Below are 19,739 nucleotides of genomic sequence, written 5' to 3' on the forward strand. Positions count from 1 at the left end.
GCAGGCCTGCTTTGTTCGGGTAATTAGCAGGTGCTGATTGGGATCCCTCACTCAGTGATTAAGTAATTGATATATAGCACGGTGTTGGGGGGGAGAAGGCTGTTTGAAAACAAGGTGGCGGCTGCTGTTCCTTTCCCACCACCATGGTCTGGGGTGGCTTTAGTGCCCTGAGCTCCCAGGTCTGGCTGCTCCGTCCTCCTCGAGCTGGTGAGTGCCTTAGTCTTATCACCTTAAATGTTTAATGCTTTGTGTTTGGCTTCTCTTTAAAGCAATTAAGTGATTATCTTTTGTCGGCAAGTCCCTCAGTCTGTGTGCACTGTGTGTGCTGGGGATGGGTTGGTGGGGCCAAGACCTCAGGGCTGCAGTGAGGAGCCCAAGGATTGCCTGAGCTAAGCTGCATCTCTGTTCCTAGTGATCTGAGCCTGGGTTTTTTTTTCCCTTCCCTGACCCTGCTGTGTCACTGGTCTGTTATGTGACCTAGAAAAGAAAACGATCTCTCCTTCAAATGGAAAGACAAAGGAACAGCTTAAGGCTCCAGCCCCCTGTATCCGGGGGGCACCAGGCAGACGGACGCTTGATAACACAGCAAGGTGCTGAGGCTCGCTCTGCGCCAAAGCGCTCGGGGGCAGCGTCCAGGCTCGGGGGGACCTGGCACGACACAGCCGTTGTGTTTTAAACCCCGCTGCTTTCAGAGCTGCCCCCCAGGAGTGCCTGCCCACCGGCGCGGTCCCCACGCAGAGAGCCCCTGGTGCCCCCAGGATACCGGGGGACGGAGCCACCCCCCTGCTCTTCTGGCAGAGCAGCTCCTGGACACCAGAGCAAAACATGAGCTTTCCTTCATGTCGCCAGCGCACGCCTGCCCGGGAGCACGGGCACTGCGTCTGCACCGGCTCGGGCCAGTTTGTGGCGCACAAGCAGGGGAGCTGTGATGATGCTTTTCAAAAGCCATCGGGTTCGACCTGTTCTGCAGTTGCAGGCTGGTTTTTCATGGCCTCTTTATAGAGAAGGGCGAGGAGGGCATTAGCATGGGATGTGAGACCTGCCTGGGTTCCTCGCTCTGCCTGAGGCATTCTGTCTGACCATGATGAAGTTGCTTTGATTTTCTATCTTTAAACGAAGATGGTATCTCGGTGCCTTGAAGAGGGTAAGGCAGCGTGCTGGCGAGGGCTGTGTGCATACCAGAGTGCTCTTCATCCACGCTTGGGGCGGGGGGGCTGCAAAAAGCAGGCTCCTTACCCAGCAGTCTACTGAGCGCTCTCCTGTCGCTATGCTGGCAGCCGCCCTCTTTTGAAGTGCTTTCTCGCTCCAAGCTGGGTCTCGCAGAAGGGAAAGCCTGCAGCTGCGCCGCGTCTTGAACCCCGCGTACAAAGCCAGGGCTTGCTCCCATCCAAAGGACTGTCTGGCTGCGTGGCTACGGTTTATTTAAACGGCTGTAGAGCACAGCTTGGCTTGTTAGCAACAAAAAATGTACTTTTAAAAGAACTGACTGTATTAGCTTAAATTAACTTAAAAGCTGCTCAGAGCGCAGACACAGTCTTGCCACAGCTGGCAAGTGAGACGCCCTCCCCTCGCCTATTTGTTAATTTCTGCTGTGGCTGATCTGACAGCTCCTGGGATTTCCCTCGGCCTGACAGGTGACAGAGCTGTCATAGCTATTCTTGGTGATGTGGCACACGCTGTTTTTAAACGTGAACACTGATATGCCCTGAACCCTGTCTGGCTTGGACTTGGGCTTCAGGGTTTGGAGCAAGCGTAGAGGAAGCATTTCAGCTCCAGCAGCACAGCTCCCGTGCCCTTTAACTCTGAGGTGCTGCTGGGTGCCGGTGGATCTGATAGTCCCGTGTCTGGCTGCAGTGTGTGTCCCCCTTCTCCCCCTGGTACAACACAGGGTCACGGCCAACTCTGGGGAAGGGCCGACACAGCTGAATCTCCCCCTGGATGGCTCGTGGCAGTTGGGTTGCAGCCCAGTCTCTGCCGAGAGCAGGGGGACAGGTCGGGAAGATGTGGTGCCATGGGATGGGCTGACACCACATAGCCATAGGGCAGGTAACACTTTCACTGGGGATCAGTGGCTTTCAGGACACGGCTCTGTGGTTCAGTTTCGTAGGTGGTAAGGAAAGGGGGCATCTGTAACACACAGCACAGGAGGGTCATTCTGGTTGCAAGATGAGCCAGTTTAGGAATCACCAGTATGGTTCTGTCTGCCCATGGCCAGGTTAAACAGCTAACGAGAAGGGTCGGTACTGCGAGCTATAGGGCAAACAGGCTCTGCCTCTTCCTGGAGACTCTCTGGGGTTACTGTGCTGGAAACAGAACAATACAGACACATGATTGCTGGGCTAAGGGATCTGCAATGAGCAGCCAATGCATCATGCTGGGCAGGAGGCCATAGACCAAAGTTTATAAAGCTTTATTAAACATTTTGAACAGCTGTGCAATGAACAAACAATACTCTGGAAGTTTCACAACCTCATAGCTCGAACTTCCTCAGGACAGCAACAGCCACTTCTGCCGCTCTCCACTATGAGACTGAAGTAAAGTCAGATAGCAAAGGGGAGGGAAACGCTTTAAAGTCTAGAGACAGTATTTTGTGTTAACCTCTAAGGTTTCTCACAAACAACCTTCTGCCCCAGGTTTGGCTTCCCCAGAGCCACAGCTGCACAGAGCAATGCATGTGGCATGGAGCTCTGCACAGCTGTGGCTGTAGGACTGACCCACCACCACCCAGGCTTCTTCCCATCCTTCTGCCCAGGGGAGGTGGAGACACCAGGCACTCCCCCAGCCTCCTCCCTTCTCCAGTCAGTAGCACCAGCACCTTCTGTCACCCCTGGCCCAAAAACACTATCACTGAAAATGGCTGAAGCATTTACTGCTTCAAGCCATGCCTCCACCTCGGGATCCTCTCCTGCCCTGCCCACACCTGGCCTTCTGGGCTAGCGTGAGTTTTACAGGGCGAGGTCACAGTGCCTGTCAAAACCCCACATCTCGCAGCATACTGGTTCTTTATCCCAACAGTCAATACCTTGGTAAACCCTGGAAATCTAGGAGGGGAAGAGGCAGTCTCCACTACCCGGGAGGCTTTATAAAAGCAGCAGCGTAACTGAGGCTTTCAGGCTATGATCTTGGAGCATTCGTAGTTCAGCAAGCACTTCGGCAGTGCGCGCATCTCTTTGGCAGGCTGAGCAGGAGGACATGACTCAACTGCCTCTGGCTCCAGCAGCTTTTGGCCAAGTGCATCTGTGAGCTGTCGAGCTTGCCCTTGATCAGCAAGGTGGGAAGGCTGGCTCCCCACAAAGGGAAAGATGGAGAGGATCTTGTAGTTACTTGAGCAGTATCAGTGGGCCAAGAGCCCTGAGTTAGACCACCGTAGCCTAACGCAGACAAGTGAGTGACACACAACTCCACTGCCACACAACAGCCAGGCAGAGGCCAGCAGCTCAGTCCTCCCTCAGTTCCCAGTTAGGAGGGCTGGTGTCCCTTCCCGGTGATACGGGAAGGAAAAAAAAAAAAAAAGATTTCTGCTTCTAAAAAAGCAGGTGGTGCTGCCAGAGTTCACACAGTAAACAAGTTGAATTTCACAGGCAGAGTGGGAGGAATTTACCACTCTAGTCCACACACAGTTACAGAAACAGGCTGGTTTTACTCCAGTCACATGCCTAACACCCCCTCCCTCCTCCCTAGCCCACCCCCTTTTTAACAGCAAAACAAGAGCCCTCAGCAGACTGGAAGATTGTTGTTTTCTAGGTGCCCACTATGCTGGGATCGTGAGCTGATTCCGGCAACTGGGATCCTGTGCAGTGATACAAGAAGCAGTTCCCCCAGCAGCTGTAGCAGATGAGGAATAGAGCTGCCAGGAAGACCAAGGCACAAATCGTGCAAGGTTTCCGTTCCAGGAGGAAACTGAGCAGGTAGAAGCCCATGAACATTGAGTGACTGAACCACAACGCTGGGTTGAGGGGCTTGGGTATGAGCAGGACAGGTAGCAACCACTGAAGGCAGTACATTGTGGCTGGCTGGCTGGGGCCTGTGGCAGCAATCAATCAGGTGTGCTCCGGGCACAGCTCCTTCGGCAGGCAGGCTGTTCTGTAGGGAGAGGTAAAATGTCAGACTGTCAGAGACACACAGCCAAAACATCACGACATTCTTCTCATACAGCTCCGTTTACTCCCAAGCGTCGTACGCTGAAGCTCGCACTCCCAGCACTAAATTCTGGTGTGACTCAGAGCTGGTGGAAAGTTTCCTGCTTTCTGAACCACTCAGCTGGGGACATGATTATCTATTGCTGGTGTAGAAGTGTATCCCTTGTGTACTCTTGTTTCTCAGGCTTTTACCCAGGCTAATGATTGTGAGACCCTTTTCTTCAGCGTAGTGCAGGAAGAGAAAGGGAGAGGCGGAAACAGAAAGGAAAACAAGCTGCCGCAGCCTTCCCTTACCCAACACTGTCCAAGGACTTCAGTGATGGTATAAAGAAATGCAACCGAGGGGTAAACTATTAGGTGCTACAAAGAAGCGTTAAGGAAGTCTTAGTAAAAGAAGTGTCTAGGAAGTGTTTAGTGCACAAACTGCTTCCTCCCCAGGCACAGACCCATTATAAAGTCTTCCAGCAGGACAGCATAAAATTCCAGCTATCCATGTAGCTGCCCAGGAAAGCCCCGACAGTGTCCAGGCTGCAAAACAAAGGGGAGGACAGTCCCTGCTTAAGGGATTTAAAATCCTTGCCAATCAGCTCAAGTCAGATAAGATAAAGTATGTGAATAGATCAAAGAGGGGACAGTCTCAAAATGGCAATTTTCCTAAGTGCTGTAAACACAGGATTTCCTCACTGGGATTATTATAAAACCCTGTGGAAACAGTGAGCTCCAGGGGCTTCTCTAGCCATGGATGACAGCACACTACAAGGCCAGAAAACACGCTTCTACCTGTAGCAACCACATCAACTACACTAAGCATGTGGGGTTTTTTTTCTAAGTAGTACAAACATCTTCAAGAATTTCAGATGCCTTTAAAAACAATAAATGCCTTAAAGGTGGTTTTACAGAGCCAGGACTACTGAAAGGGAGGCAGAAGAGTTCAGCAGTCTGGGATAGCAATAGCAGGTCAGGAGATGGCAGGATTGTTGGGAGGGAATAACTGGAAGATTTCCTTCAGTTCATGCAGTAGGGCAACTACGAGAAGAGGGTACGTAGGGACTCCCAGCTTTTTACCCCAAAAGGGCAAAACCACGCAGGGGAATGCTGGCAAAGGGAAGCGCTGGGGAAGCACGGTGTCCTGCAGCACATCATGGTGACACGCAGTGACACTGAACAGAGCAGCTGCCAGGCAGGGCACAGAAAGCCAGGCAGGAGGACAGCCCCAGCCTTGCAGAATGCCACGGCCTCACCCCCACGAAGCAGAGCCCGGTCAGAACAGCTTCTTGCAGCAATGCTTTTATCTGAAAATACTCAACGGAGTAGTGCTCTGTCAGAAGGATGAAGGGCTGAGACGAGCCTGTCAGGATTACAGCTGGGGGGTGGGAAGGTTAGTAGGATGAAGGAGTGAGAAGGTAAACAAACAGCACATTCCTCTGGCTCCTGCTGGCAGGAGAAGGGATTTCCTGGTGAAGGGAGGGAGAATGAGGGATTGCACAGAAAAGCCAAGAGAAAACCACACACAGCTCTCTTCCAAAACAACACTGAGGTCAGACTTGTCTTACAGCTCTGTAAGCTCGCAGGTACCAACCAGCTTTGTTGTCAGAAGCAAGCAGCACACTGCCATCCACAGTGACCTTAGCAGCAGGATCTATTTTGATGTCAGCGAGAGAGAACGCAGGCCAAGATCTCCACTGGGGCAAAGAGATTACGAGTATTTGGGGAAAGTACGTTGTGCTGGTGCTCCTGCAGGAGAGTGTTCTCCAGCAGAGAGGGCACCTGGGGTTCAGTCAGTAAAACTAAGCTGCAGTTAGGCAGCCACAGAATAAGGAAGTTATTATTTTACGTTGCAATATGGATAAAGTCAAGCCAAAGGAATAAAACTCCCGATGTCAGCCCTGTTTTTTGCAGGCCACTTGTATCTTTAAGGGCAAGACTAGCCCCAAGCCTGTTTCCCCCATCTATAAACTGGAAATAAGGATTACTTATTTCGTAACAGAACATGCTGTCTGCTGGCCTTTGTGAATCACTTGGGTGCTTCTGGAGTAAAAGTACTGCAGAAGTATTAGATGACTTTTTTCCAAGGGGAAAAATGGAGAGAAAAGATTTAACAACAAATATTTGAACAGAAAGGTACTTTACAACTGACTACGGTTTAAGAGTTTAAGAGTACAATTATAACCCATGACGTAGCTGCATTTTACTCCAGTCTGGCCGCCTCACCACGGCAAAGACTTGAGTGATAATGCTCTAAGCAGTGAGTTGATTCTGAGCGTGTAAGCATTACCTAAATGCTTCCTACAAACACAAATCCATCTCGGAACAAGTTACCCATTTTTAAATATTGATATTTCCTGGAAGAGCCAGTTGCTTGTAGCAATCAATGCAACCACTGCAGAATGAAAAACCATGTAATAGTGGCTGTTTTTACTATGAAGTTTCAATGTCAATGCCCTTCAATCTGCAAACCTCTTGGACTTCTAACCAACGCAGACATTTGAGCAGTTAGTCTCGTATCTGTAGTCAGTTTGGAGTCAGTTTGCTTGTATTTTCATGTGCCCCTTTGCTATCTACCAGTTAAAGGTTGAAAACCCTTTGTCTGCCATATCCCACAGCTGATCCTAGATAAGGTACCTACTGCCTGAGACTTGTGCAGCTGCATCTTCCTCAAGGGACTTTCACTACTAAGATACATCCTCTTCCTAGCTCGTCACTGGAGATTCTTTTACAGCTGGCAATGGGACAGAGTTCTCTTTTCATGCTATTGATCAAAGAGAAACAGCGTCTCCTGCTATCAACTCTTCACTGAGCAGGGAACTCTCACTCTTGGTGCCTAAGATAGGCAGTCCCTTCTTGAAGCCGTAGCAATATTCAGGTTCGCTTACATTTGCAAGCGAGGTGAAACTTGCAAATGAAAAATTCCTACCTTGTTTTCTTTGTCCTCTCTTCATGATCCCAGCTAAAGATTACCACGTCCCAGAGCAAATAAGAACCTGTCACCCAACAGTATTTCTACCAGCTCCCTGTTTCACAAGCGCATCCTGCTTTTCCTCAACCAGTTGCTCTTGTTCTCCCCTGCCTGACTCATCTCTTTCCTTAGCCAGCCCCGTGTCCTGCTATCCTCAAGACTGCTCTCGTGCTCCTGCTCAAGTCATCTGACTTGGCAGCCTCTCATGTTTACCAGATGGCTCCTTTTCATCACACCACCACTGCCTCCTCTGCTCCTCCACAGCTCTTAGAGCCACTTGAACTTGCTTCAGACCTCTCAGCAGCAGCAAGCAGGCGATGCTCCCATTGCTTTCCCTGCAGTCAGCACTCGGCAGCTCCCTCTGATCTCCATGTGCTGCCAGAGCCTCTTCCCTGCCACTTCCTGCAGGCAGAGGAGCAGCCTTGGGAGATTCCCTGTGCACCTCATTAGTAAGCAAACACCAATACTTTTCCACAAGCTTATTAATCAGCTTTCGTCATGTTCACAGCCCTTCCTTCTGTCATCTTCCCTCCCAAGACCATTCAAACCCAGCAGGTCCTACTGGCACATGTTTGTGGGGAGGATTTTCCAATTCCAGGGCGAGGGTAGTGGCACACCTTTCCCAGACAGAAACAAAACTTCAATCGTGACAAGTCAAAGTGAGCAGCGCAGCACAAGTCTGCAGTGCTTTGCCATCGATCAGTCCTGGTTTAGAATAAATCCATCTGAGGAGTTAGGAAGCTGTTCCTTGATATTCTACAAGCTAATTCAGCAATTAAGAGGCTGAGAGGTGTTCCCACACCATAGGTTTTTTTACATCAGTATGCCAACACCAGGTGTGTACCTTTCTCAAGAATGTCTTAATTCCTTAACAGTCCATTTACCCTGAGAGGGGGGAATAATCAGCCAGCTTTCACTAAGCACCTAAAAGGTAAGCTTGTTCAGGCCTTACTGAGGCAGCTATGAAGCCAGTACTGTCCACGAGGAACTTCCCCAGCAGATGCTACAGAAACAGTCAGCCAGGCTGGCAGCCGAAAGCTCGGCAATAAACCACCAAGTCACTTTTTTATTGGGGCGGGGGGAAGGGATGCCAATGCCCCCACTTCCCAGAAGCGGAAGTTTCTGCTTGGGAATGAAAAGCCACATTGTCTAGATAAAAATCTCTCAAGTTACACAGTGCTCATGAACTTAGAGTAAGTCTCAGGGCCTTGCACTGAGTTTCTTACCTACAAGGCTCACCTGTAGTACAGTTTGCTTAAAGCTGTTTAAATCAAAACCCCTGACACAGCCATGTAACTTGAACTGATGGGTGTGGGCAGCGCTTCATGCTGCCAGCGTGTGTTCGAAACCAACTCTCAAATACCACGTAGCACCCAAAACAGCTGCTAAAAATACACAATATCCAAAGCATTGGGGGGGAAAAAAAAAAAAGGTGAAAGAGCTATCGAGTGACGCGTTTGAGGAGTTCAGCCAAGAAAAGCAACAGCAGACCAGCTTTCTAAATGCCAACCCTCTCTCTTAAAAAACCCAAGAACCATAACTGTTCAAACTTTAAGACCTATTTGCAGTATCAGGGATTTAACTTCAGGGTTGTGTTTTTTTTTTTTTTTTCTTTTTGGCCTTGCTGCTATTTTTTTTCCTATTTTTTAAAAGCTTTATCTGCTGGTATGACTCAGCTGGAAAAAGTGAGTCTTCAATTTTTGGCAAAGGCGTTACCCCAGTCTTTGCGAAGTTCATGCCTTGAACACTTGCTGTAGACTCAGAAATGCTGCAATAGAATTGCAAACAGTTTCCAAGAGAGCAGCAAATCCTTGACTGACCAAGCCTCAGGGTTACCAAGTGTTCTGATTTCTCAAGCTAGAGATAAATCAAAGCAACTCACTTCATGAAAAGCGGAGGCTCTCTGTTGAGCCACTCATTTCACCACTTCCATAGCTGCTGTCTGAGCTTCGTTACTGACTGGGGAATTGATTAGCCTGGATCCGGAGGAAGTGCAGGGCACTCACAGCACGAGGGCCAACAAACCTCCGCCTGTGAGCAGGAAGCAGCAGTACTATCTGTTTCTCTGCACCATAAATCCCAGGAGAAGAACCTTAGGTCAGCCAGCTCTGTAGTGGGAAGTGATGTCAACATCGACAGTTGTCATCTAAAGTTTTGCTACTTTCATTTGTACTAATTTATAGTTAATATTATATAGTTAATCATATATAGTTAATATATTATTATTAAAAAAAGTTGTCCTCACTCCCACCCCCTGCCTTTAACTGCCAAAGATCACAAATTCCAGGCCCATTCCAAGTACCCTGAAAAACATAATTATTTTTAGTTTTAATTTGGATCTCCTCTCTGCCTTTTGTCCCTTCGACAGGCTTCAGAAGTCTGAATACAGCCTGATAAAGGCCAGTTTTCTGTGTCTCGGGTAGAGAGAGGCAAAAATGCAGTACTGGCAAGGGGTTCTGGGGAGTTGTGATGTACGGGTTGGGAAGGCAGAAGTTACGCAACGACGACAGTATTTGCAAGATCAATTACGATGTTTCCGTGGAGGGGTAATGAAGTATCGGAGAGTTCAGTGTGTTGTAGACTGCATTTAAGAGCTTTGTTTTTCGTCTTCTCTTGTGCTTGAGTGTTCGGGCTGTAATGAGCAATGTTCACACAACAGAACGGCCTGTACACTCGCCTCGCAGCTGGCCCAAAGCGCCCGCGGGGTCGCGGGGAGGGTGCCTGGCCGGGCAGAGCAGCACTGCGGGGTGCCGTGTTCTGTGCTGGGCAAAGGGACGTCCGAGAGCTGTGTTGCTCTGGGGAGAAACGGGCCTGGGTTTGCTCCTGGGAGGAGCGGGAGTGCCCTGGGAGCTGTGCCTGACCGACAACGAGGTGCAGAGTGAGGGAAGCGCGGCCTGGCGGCGCGGGGGAGCGCTCGGTGTTGTGACCCCCAGCCCAGGCCGGCACGGGCCGAAGCGTGCCGGCGGGAGGCTGGAACCGGCTCTTCTCTAGCCCACGCAGCGCGGCTCTCCCGCCGCCCCCGCGCCGGGAACCCCCCGAGCGCTTCCTCCCGGTGTCCCCAGGCAGCGAACTGTCACCTCACCTCCGGCAGCCCCGCGCCTGCCGCTCCTCCCCGCCGCCCCCGCGGAGGCCCCCGGCCCGCTCCCCTCCGCCCCCCGCGGCCCGTACTCACGGCGCGGTGCCGTCCGCCTCACGCCGCCATCGCGGGGCCGCCTCCGCCGCGGGCCCGTCCGCAGGGAAGGGAGAGGCCGGCCGGGACGCCCCCCGACAGGGCGCCGCCGTCCCGACAGGACCCCGCCGCCCTGGAAGGACCCCGCCGCGGCTGCCCGCCGCCCGCCTGAACCGGCCCGGCCCGGAGGCGCACCAGCTCCGCCGCGGGCCCGCGCTCCGGCGGCGGCGGCCGGTGCGGTGTGTGCGGGGGCGCCGCTCCGTCAGGCGGCGCCGCGGGCAGCCCCACGGGGCGGGCAGTGCGCCTGCGCGGGGTCAGGCGGCGCGAGGGGCGGCCCTCGCCCGGCACGTGTCAGGCCCTTCCGCGCTCCTGAGGGACTGACGTGACGTTGTGCGTTGGTCTGACTCTCAGCGCTGCTCCGCGCCGCGCGGCGAGCCTCGCAGGCCCGTTTCGCACGGCGTTGCACGGGGTGTGCGCAGCCACACGCTTTGCGATGTGCAGATAGAGTATTTTGCTCACTGTTCACGTGCTGCTTCGCGCTCTGTGGCGTGCGGCCTGTCCGTGAGCCGGCGTGTTGGTGTGCCGTCTGCCTGCGTGCTGGCGTGTTGCAGGGCGCTGCATTTTTGCGTGCAGCTTGTGTGGTTCTCTGCAGGCTGGCCTGCCTTTCCCATACTTTCTTACATGCGGTTGCATCCTGTTTGCAGGGTTTTCTTTGTATGCAGTTGGCACGTGTCCCTGCGCTCCACTGCACGCTGTCCATCTGCTCACAGTGTTTGGCACACTGACTCGGTGCTCTCTTGCACTCCATTCCATACTATTTTTAGGCTTGCCTGCATGCTGCTTCCTTGTCACACATGGCAGCGCACTTTGGTTGCAACGTGCTCTGGGTGACCCTGCTTTGGCAGGGGGTTGGACTGGATGATCTCCAGAGGTCCCTTCCAACCCCAACCAGTCTGTGGTTCTGTGGTGCTATATCTCAAAGAGAGGTAGAGCAGACACAGCTCCGCAGCCTCTCCCCTTAAACACTTTTATTTTTGATGCCTCTTGCTGGCAGGCCTCCGGCCCAGCGTCACTGGGCTGGCAGCCATGTCCAGGCTGCTGCAAGCACTCCAGCTCCAGCCTTTCTCTCTGCAGACACCCAGCAGCAGGTTACCAAGCACAGCTCAGCCCTGCCCAGCTCTGGCTGGGCTCCCAAGGAGGTCGCACAGGGAAGGCAGAGAAACAGCCCAGGAAATAAACCCCAAACACTCAGATCTTGGTTTTTCCCAGCTGTTTAAAGCCATCCAGCCGTGGTTGCAGGGCCACACGCGTTTCCTGCAGGGTTTTCTGCTTGGCTGGCCCACACGTTTGATGGCTGTGATAAGACCGACTCCCTCGACGGCCTGGCAGGTTTGGATCCAGCCTGGGGCGATTTCCCTCCTGCGCTGCCATCGTTCTGGGCTGACCTCTTCATGGGCTGTTTAAATTCCTGGTTTATGGCACTGCATGGGAATGGCCCCGAAGCCTTTGGCTGATGCCAGCTCTGGCACCCTTTGCCTGTGGCAGCTCCCGGCTGGCCCCAGCACAGGCTGCCCTCGTCATCCTCAGCACAAGGACCTTTATTCCTACAGAAGTGATGGTCGGGTTTGCAGCAGTGCTGTGTTTCCTGCACTGTTTTTGGCTGGTTTGGCTTGTGGCACCGGCTGCATCCATGGGTGCTGGCCTCGGCGCTCGAGGAGCTTTGCTGGATCCCACCTAACGCCTGCAGCACACAGGCTTCGCCGGGGCAGCCGGGCTGGGGGGCCCTTGGGTGCTCTGAGCTGCTCCGGCATATGCTGATGGTTGCAGTCTGTGGGATTTAACCTGGACCCAACCTGAAACAACTTGAGATCTGCAAATCCTTTTGCAAACTGCAATGTGGACCCTCGTGCCCCAGACTCCTGGCTGCGTCCCCCCCCAACCCCTGCACTGCTAAGGGAGCTGCGTGCTCACTCAGGTTTTGTTTGGGTGCAGTTCGAGCTTTCTATAAATAAATTCCATTCTGCACTCGAATCCAGGGTGGCGGAGCTGTAGCTGCAGTCCCGTGGCTGGGAGCAGTGTGAGCTCCCAGCCCTGTGGCATCCTTCTCAGCAAGCAGGGACAGAGAAAGATCGTCCCTAACTCATTCGGCAGCTCTGCAGGCTGCGTGGAGCCATCCAGTGGAGTGGCTCAGTCAGGAGCTGCGGAGAGAAAAGCATCTCCGTTAGCAAGGGAAAGGTAACTCCAGGCCAGTGGGAACAGGCTGTTCTGTGCAGGACAGGAGGCAGCGGGATTTTTATGGTCTTTCTCTTCAAGCAGAAACTTTTAAAGGACCTCTGGCTGTGCTTTGCTTTGATTCTGGGGAACATTTCTTCTAATGATTTCCCTGTGCTTTGTTTAGCTGCTTGTAGCCACCTCTCTGTTCCTATCACGAAAGCCACATCCGAGATGCAAAGCACGTACCCCTGAGAACAGCACGGGCGGAGGCCGAGCAGCACCACCCGTGTCCACCCGCTGCTCCGTGTGACCCCGCTGCAAAGCGATACCTGGTATTGTATAAAAATAACTGCAGGGCGCAGCGGTGCTGGTGCTCCTGCATTCCGGGCTCTGGGAGGGCTGAAGCTGTTGCCCACCAGCAGAGCCTGGCTGGCTGCAGCTCAGCACTTGGGGTCTGCTGAGCCCAGAGGCTCCCCGAAGTTCTGGGGACACTGTGGGTGCAGGGGAGCTGTGGGGCAGACGTGCAGAAATGGTACCAGGGAGGCAGAGGAGGATCTTGTGCTGCAGCAGAGGGTGAGCAGATGGAGGGGTTTCAAAATGCTGCAAATAGAAGCTGGGAGCAAGAAAAGCTTTTTCTTGAGAAAATAAACCCTTGGTATGGCTGAGGTATGCCCAGACCCTTGGTACGCCCCAAAATTAATTTGCAAACTGGCTCAAAGGTGAGGAAGTGTGGCGGGAGGACACTGTGAAAGGTGGCCGTGTGGAAGGTGAGATGGTCGAGCAGATGAACCCCGCTCTGCACTGTACATTGCACCCCCTCCCCTTCCCACGTCGGCATCTCCTCCCGGCTGGCTCGGGTAGCGTGCTGGAGAGTGAGCAGCTCACAGTCTTACGGGGTCAACTCTGTCTTTGGGGCTGAGAAAGTAAAACCAACCAGGAGCAGCACAAATGTACGAAACCGCTCAAGTTTACTTCCAGAATTGTTCCCAGCATATATTACCCCTCTCCCAAACAGAAGTCTTACCCCTTTCCCAGTCCCAGAGCAGTGCAGTTCAGTAGTCAATGGGCTTAGAGCCATTTCCCATCTTAATGATGGGAGTGATCTCTCAGCTTGTTGGATCCCAAAGAGAGATCCAGGCAGCGGACTGGAGCAGGCTGCTTCCAGCAAAGATGAGAGGCAGCAGCGCTCGCTCCCTGGGTCTCCCCACGGCGAGAGGCCAGCGCCAGCTGCCCTGGTTTCTCTCAGAGGGGGGGCACCCCCCTGAATTTGCGGATGATGTTCGCCAGCCGCTTGGCCAGCCCGTCCCGGCTCGGCTCCTCCACGTGAAACGTTCTGGTCAGCAGGTTGTAGAAGGAGCCGTAGCACACGGCCACCACGGTGCAGGTCAGGCAGATAACGTTATAGGGCATGCTGAAGTCTGGCGTCGGCAAGTTCACCAGCAGCGGCTCTGTGTACAGGCGCACGAAATAGCTGGAGCCATCGGAGGAGGGAAACCTGGAGAGTGGAAGCAGGAAAAGGGGGTGTCAGCCCGCACAGGACCACTGCTCACCAGACAGGATGACAGCGGCCAGCAGCCCGCAGGCGCCGCGGTACGGCCCCGCTCCCCAGCACAGCCACACTCACAGCGAGGCGAAGAGAGGGCTCTGCTCCACGTCCACGGCCTTCATCGCAATGACGCTGGGCACCAGGGCACTAAGCACAGATGAGCTAAGGAGACAAAGGACACACTAGTGTCAGTCCTGGCACAGCAAGAGTTCTTCCCGTCCTCGGAGACCTGGGCAGCAAGTCCTACGCAAGGCCCAGAAGGGGATGAGGAGCTACATCATTACCCTACGTAAAAGCCGTGATTGGGGTCGGGTGGGTACTCTGTCCACTTCAGTAAGGCCCTCTCAAACTGGATTGTGATCTTGGTGACAGAGTTGGCTGGCAGCTGGATCAGCATTTCCAAGAGGTGAGGCCGTCTCCGGTCCTGAGCTGGCTGGTAGTGGATGTAACCTAACCCCAAAGACATGTGTCAGTGACACCGGGGGGAACCTTGTCCAATCTCACACTGCCTGGACGTCTCCCACGGGGTGGGTGCTCCTGCTTCCACTGTCCTGGGAGAGGTTTTCTGGGCAAGTGAAGATGCACAGGTAGCAAAAAACGTGTTAAAGCTAAATCTGGCTGGTCTTTAGAGCTGATGACCCATGAAAGTCAGGTGTTCATCAGGAAAGGTACAAATGCAAAACAAGACCCAGCCACCAGTTTTAAATCGAGCCTCCTGTACTACAAAAATCAATTCACTTTGGTTTAGACCCTTGTTGGAACATGAAACACTGTCCATGTGCCTCTTATAAAACAGACTTAATAAAGTCTCACCTGCTGTGAGTGCTGAACTGAGGGCTAGGAAAACATCCTAAGGTGTTTTCTTTCCCAGTCCAGTTTCCTGGTGATCACTGGGGCCTGAGGGAAGGACTCAACCATCTCTGGAATGAGCTGCTTCTGCCAAGGGAACCAGGTGCCATGTGCTCCCAGGAGGGTTTACTTACTTGGCTTGTTTTCCTTCCCCTTCGTGATGATAGTCAGGGTGTGCACGTAGAGTCGCAGGTACCAGGGCACAGTCTCCAGCAGGATCACGGGGAAAGCCCGGTACGGGTGCGTGTTGTAGACGAGGGTGCTGATCTCCCCGGTCTGCAGCCCGTACCCACTCACGTAGCGCTGAGCGTGGAGGATGGGTGTGGGCAGTTCCGCTGCAAAAGAGAAAAGGACACAGGAATCGGGGGGGTGATGCCAGGTGATTTTGAGGCCTGGAGCCCTGACCAGTGGTGCAGGTGGAATGAAGTTCTGGTGGCTCACAGCTGTCTTGGGGCCGCTTCCACTTCAGCTGCACATTGAGGCTGCGAGATGTATTGAAGAGCGAGGGGCTGAGCAGGTCATAGACGGCATAGGTTCTCTTGTCTCCCTGGACAACAGCTTCGTGTACAGATGCAGGAGGGGGGGTCACTTCCAGTAACTCATTTTCCTGAGGAAGCAAATGGACCATGAAAGGAAAAGCGCCCCTTGAAGTAACTGGCAGCGCTGTTTCAAGCCCCTCTGGCTGGCCCTGAGCTTTCCCACCCAATGGCCAGCTTGGTGCTCTTACTAACACCACCATGCTCAGCCCCACAGCCCTGCTCAGAGGAAGGAAAGCACCTCCCTTTGTTAGCCCGGAGGGCTCCTGGGGGGCCTGGCCAGGCAGGGGGTGGGGGCGAGGATGTTTCAGAGCCACATGAAGTGGCTGAACTGAGGGAGCAGGGGGTGTTCTCTGGTCTGTGAGCGTTACCTTGTTCTTAGGGGAGATGTCAACGTAGACTTTGCTCTGCGAAGCCAGAGGACAGGCGTCGGTAAGTGTGCGAGAGAACATCCTAAAGAGGGACCAGTCTGTGGGAGGCAAAGTCAGTGGCAGTTCATGAAGTGCCCACGCGCTGGGAGACTCGAGGACCACAGCGCACTGCTGCCAAGCTCACCTTTCTTTCCTTGGCCGCTGGAAAAGCTGTCAAAGACCACAGTGAGGGTCTGTCTGAGCTCCCAGGACACAGCCAGGCAGGAGGCATCCTGGACAAGAGAGAGACAGGTGGCTCTGATCATACCTTCTGGAGGGGCAGGACACCAGGCAGGAGCTGGAACTCCCCTTCAGGACTGCAAGAATCCCATCGGGACGCTGGTGAGACCAGAGAAGCAGGATGACAGCTGCGTTAGGCACAGCGAACCCACCGCAGGGGAGCTGGGCAGACTGGTGGGTCACTGCAGCGTCACAAGAAGGCTTCTGATTTTCTCTTGGGGATGTTAAAGGCGGGAGCCCGAGTCTCGTGCTTACCCTGCAGACGGGGCGGATGTGCACTGCCTGCGAGTGGTAGCTGCTGTGGAACAAGCGCTCGGCCTTCAGCAGCACAGCAAGCCCAGCCTGCGGGGAGAAAAGGAGAAACTCAGCCCCGGGTCTCTTCTCTGCTCCCACTGAGAGAAAGGCCCTGCTGAGACTTCCCAGTGCACACTCCCGGACTGCTGCTGGAAACCAGCTCCTTCAGGAGCAGCCCAGCGAGGCAGCAGGGCTTGCCGTTACCTTTGAGCCACACGGGAGCAGCTTCTTCCAAGGCGTGAGGTTCTCTGTGCAGACGACCTCCCGGGGCAGGACAGCGTATCGCAGGAGACGGTGATCTGTCCCTGGGCAGAGAGGTGGAGGGTCAACAGGCTGGTACTGCTACAGGCACGAGAGCAGAAGCAGACCTGTTCCATCTCCACGTACAACATAGCCCACCACCCTCTCAATATGCCTGAAATGCCATGAGCTCAACTAGGAATGGATCCCACTCTGTTACGTGTTTGGAAAGAACAGGTGAGCGTATCTCCTAGTAGATTTTTTTTCCTGGGTGCTTTAAATCCTCCAGTCCTCGCTAGCTGTTTCATAAAATGTTTTTCAGAGAGACCAACAAGGGCCTGGCAGCATCTGCCACATACTGCTCGTGGGTTTCCTCTGTTCAAATTCAAGCCTCATTCGTACGGAGAAGAACCGCCCCCAAGAGGAGGTGAACAGGCCCCGTTGTACGCACCAGACCCCGAGCCCTTGCAGCACGTGCCCCCCGACTCCCCACAGGGGCACGGGGCAGAACTAAAGCTATAGACAAGAGCGAGGGGGCAGAGCCGGGCAACCAAGCGCAGGCTGGGCTCACCGTTGGCCAAGCCCAGGGGTTTGAAGGATGCTGTTGGAGTGACTGTGTTGGTCGAGTCAATGAAGTTGAGAGAAGCACAGAATATTCCTGAGAGGATGTTACTCAGTTCTTTCCAGGCTTTGTCAACACTGTGTGAGAACAGATAGCAGAGATTCCTCAGCAGCTCGGATCTTCGGAACAACAAGCATTAAGTCAGTAACATTCAGTACATACACAGGGGTGACCACGCTGGCTTTCAGCAGCTGCAAGGAGCGTGCAGGCAGAGGCTGCTGGTCACGCGCTCTCCAGGTCTCTTGGTATTTTATTCTAACGCATGAAATCTGGGGGACGTTCACTGCAGGGACAGCCCCTGGGCTGGCAGGGCTGAGCACAGCCGGGGACCTGGTGATGGGTGCAGCTGGTACCGAGGAGAGGGAGCAAGCAGCAGGGAGGGAGGGAGGTGACGTGCAGTGTATGGGGAAGGGGCTGTGACACCTAAAGCCACACCTCGGTGCAGCTCTGAAGGCTGACCCAATCAGCAGACCCAGAACGGGCCACTAGTAGGGAGCAGAGAGCTCTGGGAGTCCGTGCAGAGCTGCTGCTGCTGCTGCTGCTCAACCGGGGGCTGTGGCTACGGGAGATGGTGACAGGTATTGGACGCGAGTCAAAGGAAGTGAGTCACAGATGAGAGGTCACGATATCACCCCGCAGCGAGGGGTTTGTCATCACAGAGCCCACGAGGGAATTACTTGTTCCTTTAGCGAACAAGGGCTTTCCCTCAGCACCAAATCCTGTGCCGTGCACTGAGCGGGGCCACGTCCTGATTTTCCTTAGAGCTGCTCTGGGGACTGCAGGCTCTTTATTCCAGCAGACATTTCCCAGCTCAGGAGGGCCCCCGCACACCTCGTGGGTGCCTCGTGTGAGAAGGGTGACGGCTCCCAGGAGCGGTGGCTGCAGAGGGGACCCGGAGGGACACACCCGTGGCCGGGGTACCTACTCGGTGACGGTGGGCTGGAACCAGACCCAGAGCTCAGCGCCGGCGGGTGCCTGCAGGGGTGGCTGCCCCCAGGCCCGGGTGCGCCAGAAGCCCTGGGTGAGGGCGAGGTGGAGCTCCCGCACACCCAGCGCCGCCACCAGCCGCCCCAGCGCCTTCGGGAAGAGCCTGTAGTGAGAGACTGCGGGCAGCGTTAGCCCCTGCCCTGCCCACCGCATCCCCCTGCCCCGGCCCCTTCCCCTGACGTCACACCAGGGCCTGGCCACGCATGACGTTATCCCCTGGCACTGCCCCTGCTCGTGTCATCACACGCAGCCCGCTTGCGTCACCGCACCGAGCCCCCTCGTGCTGACGTCACCGCAACCCTCAGCCCCCACAGCCTCGCTCTGCCCTGTTCCTGCTCACCTCACCCCTGCCTCTGACGTCACTCGCCCCTTATGACGTCATCCCTCAACGCGGTGACGTCATCGCCCCAACGCAAGCCATCACCTCGCGTCATCACCCCGCGACACCGCTGCAGCCCCGCCGCCTGCGCCGCGCCCCAGCCAATCGCGGCCCGCCCTGCCCCCGCCCCGCCCTACCGGCGCCCCGCTGCAGGTCGGCGTCCCACCGCGTGCGGAACTGGAAGGTGGCGGCCACGTCGCCGGCGGGCAGCGGGCTCAGCAGCAGCTCCTCCCGCAGCGCGTCCCGCCCCGCGCCCGCCCGCCCGGGCCCCGCCGCCACCAGCAGCAGCAGCAGCGCGGCCGCCGCCATCATCCCGCCCCCCCCGCCCGCTTCCGCCCCGCCTCCGACTTCCGCTTCCGGCCAATGGCGGCCGCCGCTGGGGTCGCCATGGAGACGCGGCGCCGCAGCCCCGGCATGGCCTCGCCTCCTCCCTCCCGCTGAGGGCCCGGGGCCGGAGGGTCTGTCTGCCTCCCGCGTGGGCCTGGGACCTGCCGGGGAGCCGCTGCAAGGAGTAAGCCTGGAGCCTGCCCCGGCCCGCGGCGGGAAGCGCCTGCCCGGCTGTGCCTGGCCCGGCCGGAGGAGAGCACCCGGCAGCGGCTGCCCCCGGCCTGGCAGCGAGGGCGGCCCCTTTGGGGCGCTCCCCGAGCGCTCCCTCCCCCGGCTTTTACAATCGGTGCTGCAGGGGAAGCTCTTGTGCGGCCCGAGCCTGGGCGGTTCGCTGCAAGGCTTTGCTGTGCACGAGGACTCCGCCAGGCCTGTGCCCGTCCCCGGGGTGACTGCCTCTGCTCAGCTCTCCCCGCTGTCGCCTGCGCTCCCTCCCTCCTTGACTCTCCGGAGAGCACCGGCTATCTCCAGGCGCAGAGCCATGCGGAAGCACCCTGTTTCCACCGGCTGCCAGCCCGGGGCCACCCCAGGAGGAAGCGAACGGCAGCCGCAGCAAGGCCGCGGGGGGGGGTGGCAGCCCCACAGAGCTCCCAAAGCCTCCCGCTGCGGCCAGGCATTCACAGGTAACTGGGTGGCTCCAGCCGGTCTCATGAAGGGTTGCCTGATGCAGGAGGGAGTGCAGCAAGGTCTGAACGTGCCCTGGGAAGCAGCCAGGATGAGGAGCATTCCCCGGCTCCTGTTGCTTATCTCCCAGGCTCCTTCCCTCGGACGGGT

At 55.5% G+C, this 19,739-nt stretch overlaps 2 protein-coding genes across 2 annotated transcripts; both read right to left on the reverse strand.

The window, feature by feature from the left end:
• Nucleotides 1-2,394: 2,394 nt before the first annotated feature.
• BLCAP (BLCAP apoptosis inducing factor) lies at nucleotides 2,395-10,434 on the reverse strand. Its single transcript, XM_068419645.1, has 2 exons — nucleotides 10,268-10,434; nucleotides 2,395-4,083 (listed from the first exon to the last, which is right to left on the reverse strand). The coding sequence occupies exon 2, from the start codon at nucleotides 4,002-4,004 to the stop codon at nucleotides 3,741-3,743; it is 264 nt and encodes an 87-aa protein (XP_068275746.1). The 5' UTR covers nucleotides 4,005-4,083; nucleotides 10,268-10,434; the 3' UTR covers nucleotides 2,395-3,740.
• Nucleotides 10,435-13,438: 3,004 nt separating this feature from the next.
• PIGT (phosphatidylinositol glycan anchor biosynthesis class T) lies at nucleotides 13,439-18,893 on the reverse strand. The gene is made up of 12 exons (XM_068419646.1): nucleotides 18,719-18,893; nucleotides 18,141-18,318; nucleotides 17,165-17,292; nucleotides 16,558-16,658; nucleotides 16,315-16,401; nucleotides 15,965-16,052; nucleotides 15,781-15,878; nucleotides 15,315-15,480; nucleotides 15,008-15,208; nucleotides 14,309-14,474; nucleotides 14,103-14,186; nucleotides 13,439-13,973 (listed from the first exon to the last, which is right to left on the reverse strand). The coding sequence occupies exons 1-12, from the start codon at nucleotides 18,891-18,893 to the stop codon at nucleotides 13,721-13,723; spliced, it is 1,725 nt and encodes a 574-aa protein (XP_068275747.1). The 3' UTR covers nucleotides 13,439-13,720.
• Between the last annotated feature and the right edge of the window lie 846 nt (nucleotides 18,894-19,739).

Source organism: Nyctibius grandis, chromosome 28, assembly GCF_013368605.1.
Source record: "Nyctibius grandis isolate bNycGra1 chromosome 28, bNycGra1.pri, whole genome shotgun sequence".
In the NCBI taxonomy this organism is placed as follows: Eukaryota; Metazoa; Chordata; class Aves; order Nyctibiiformes; family Nyctibiidae; genus Nyctibius; species Nyctibius grandis.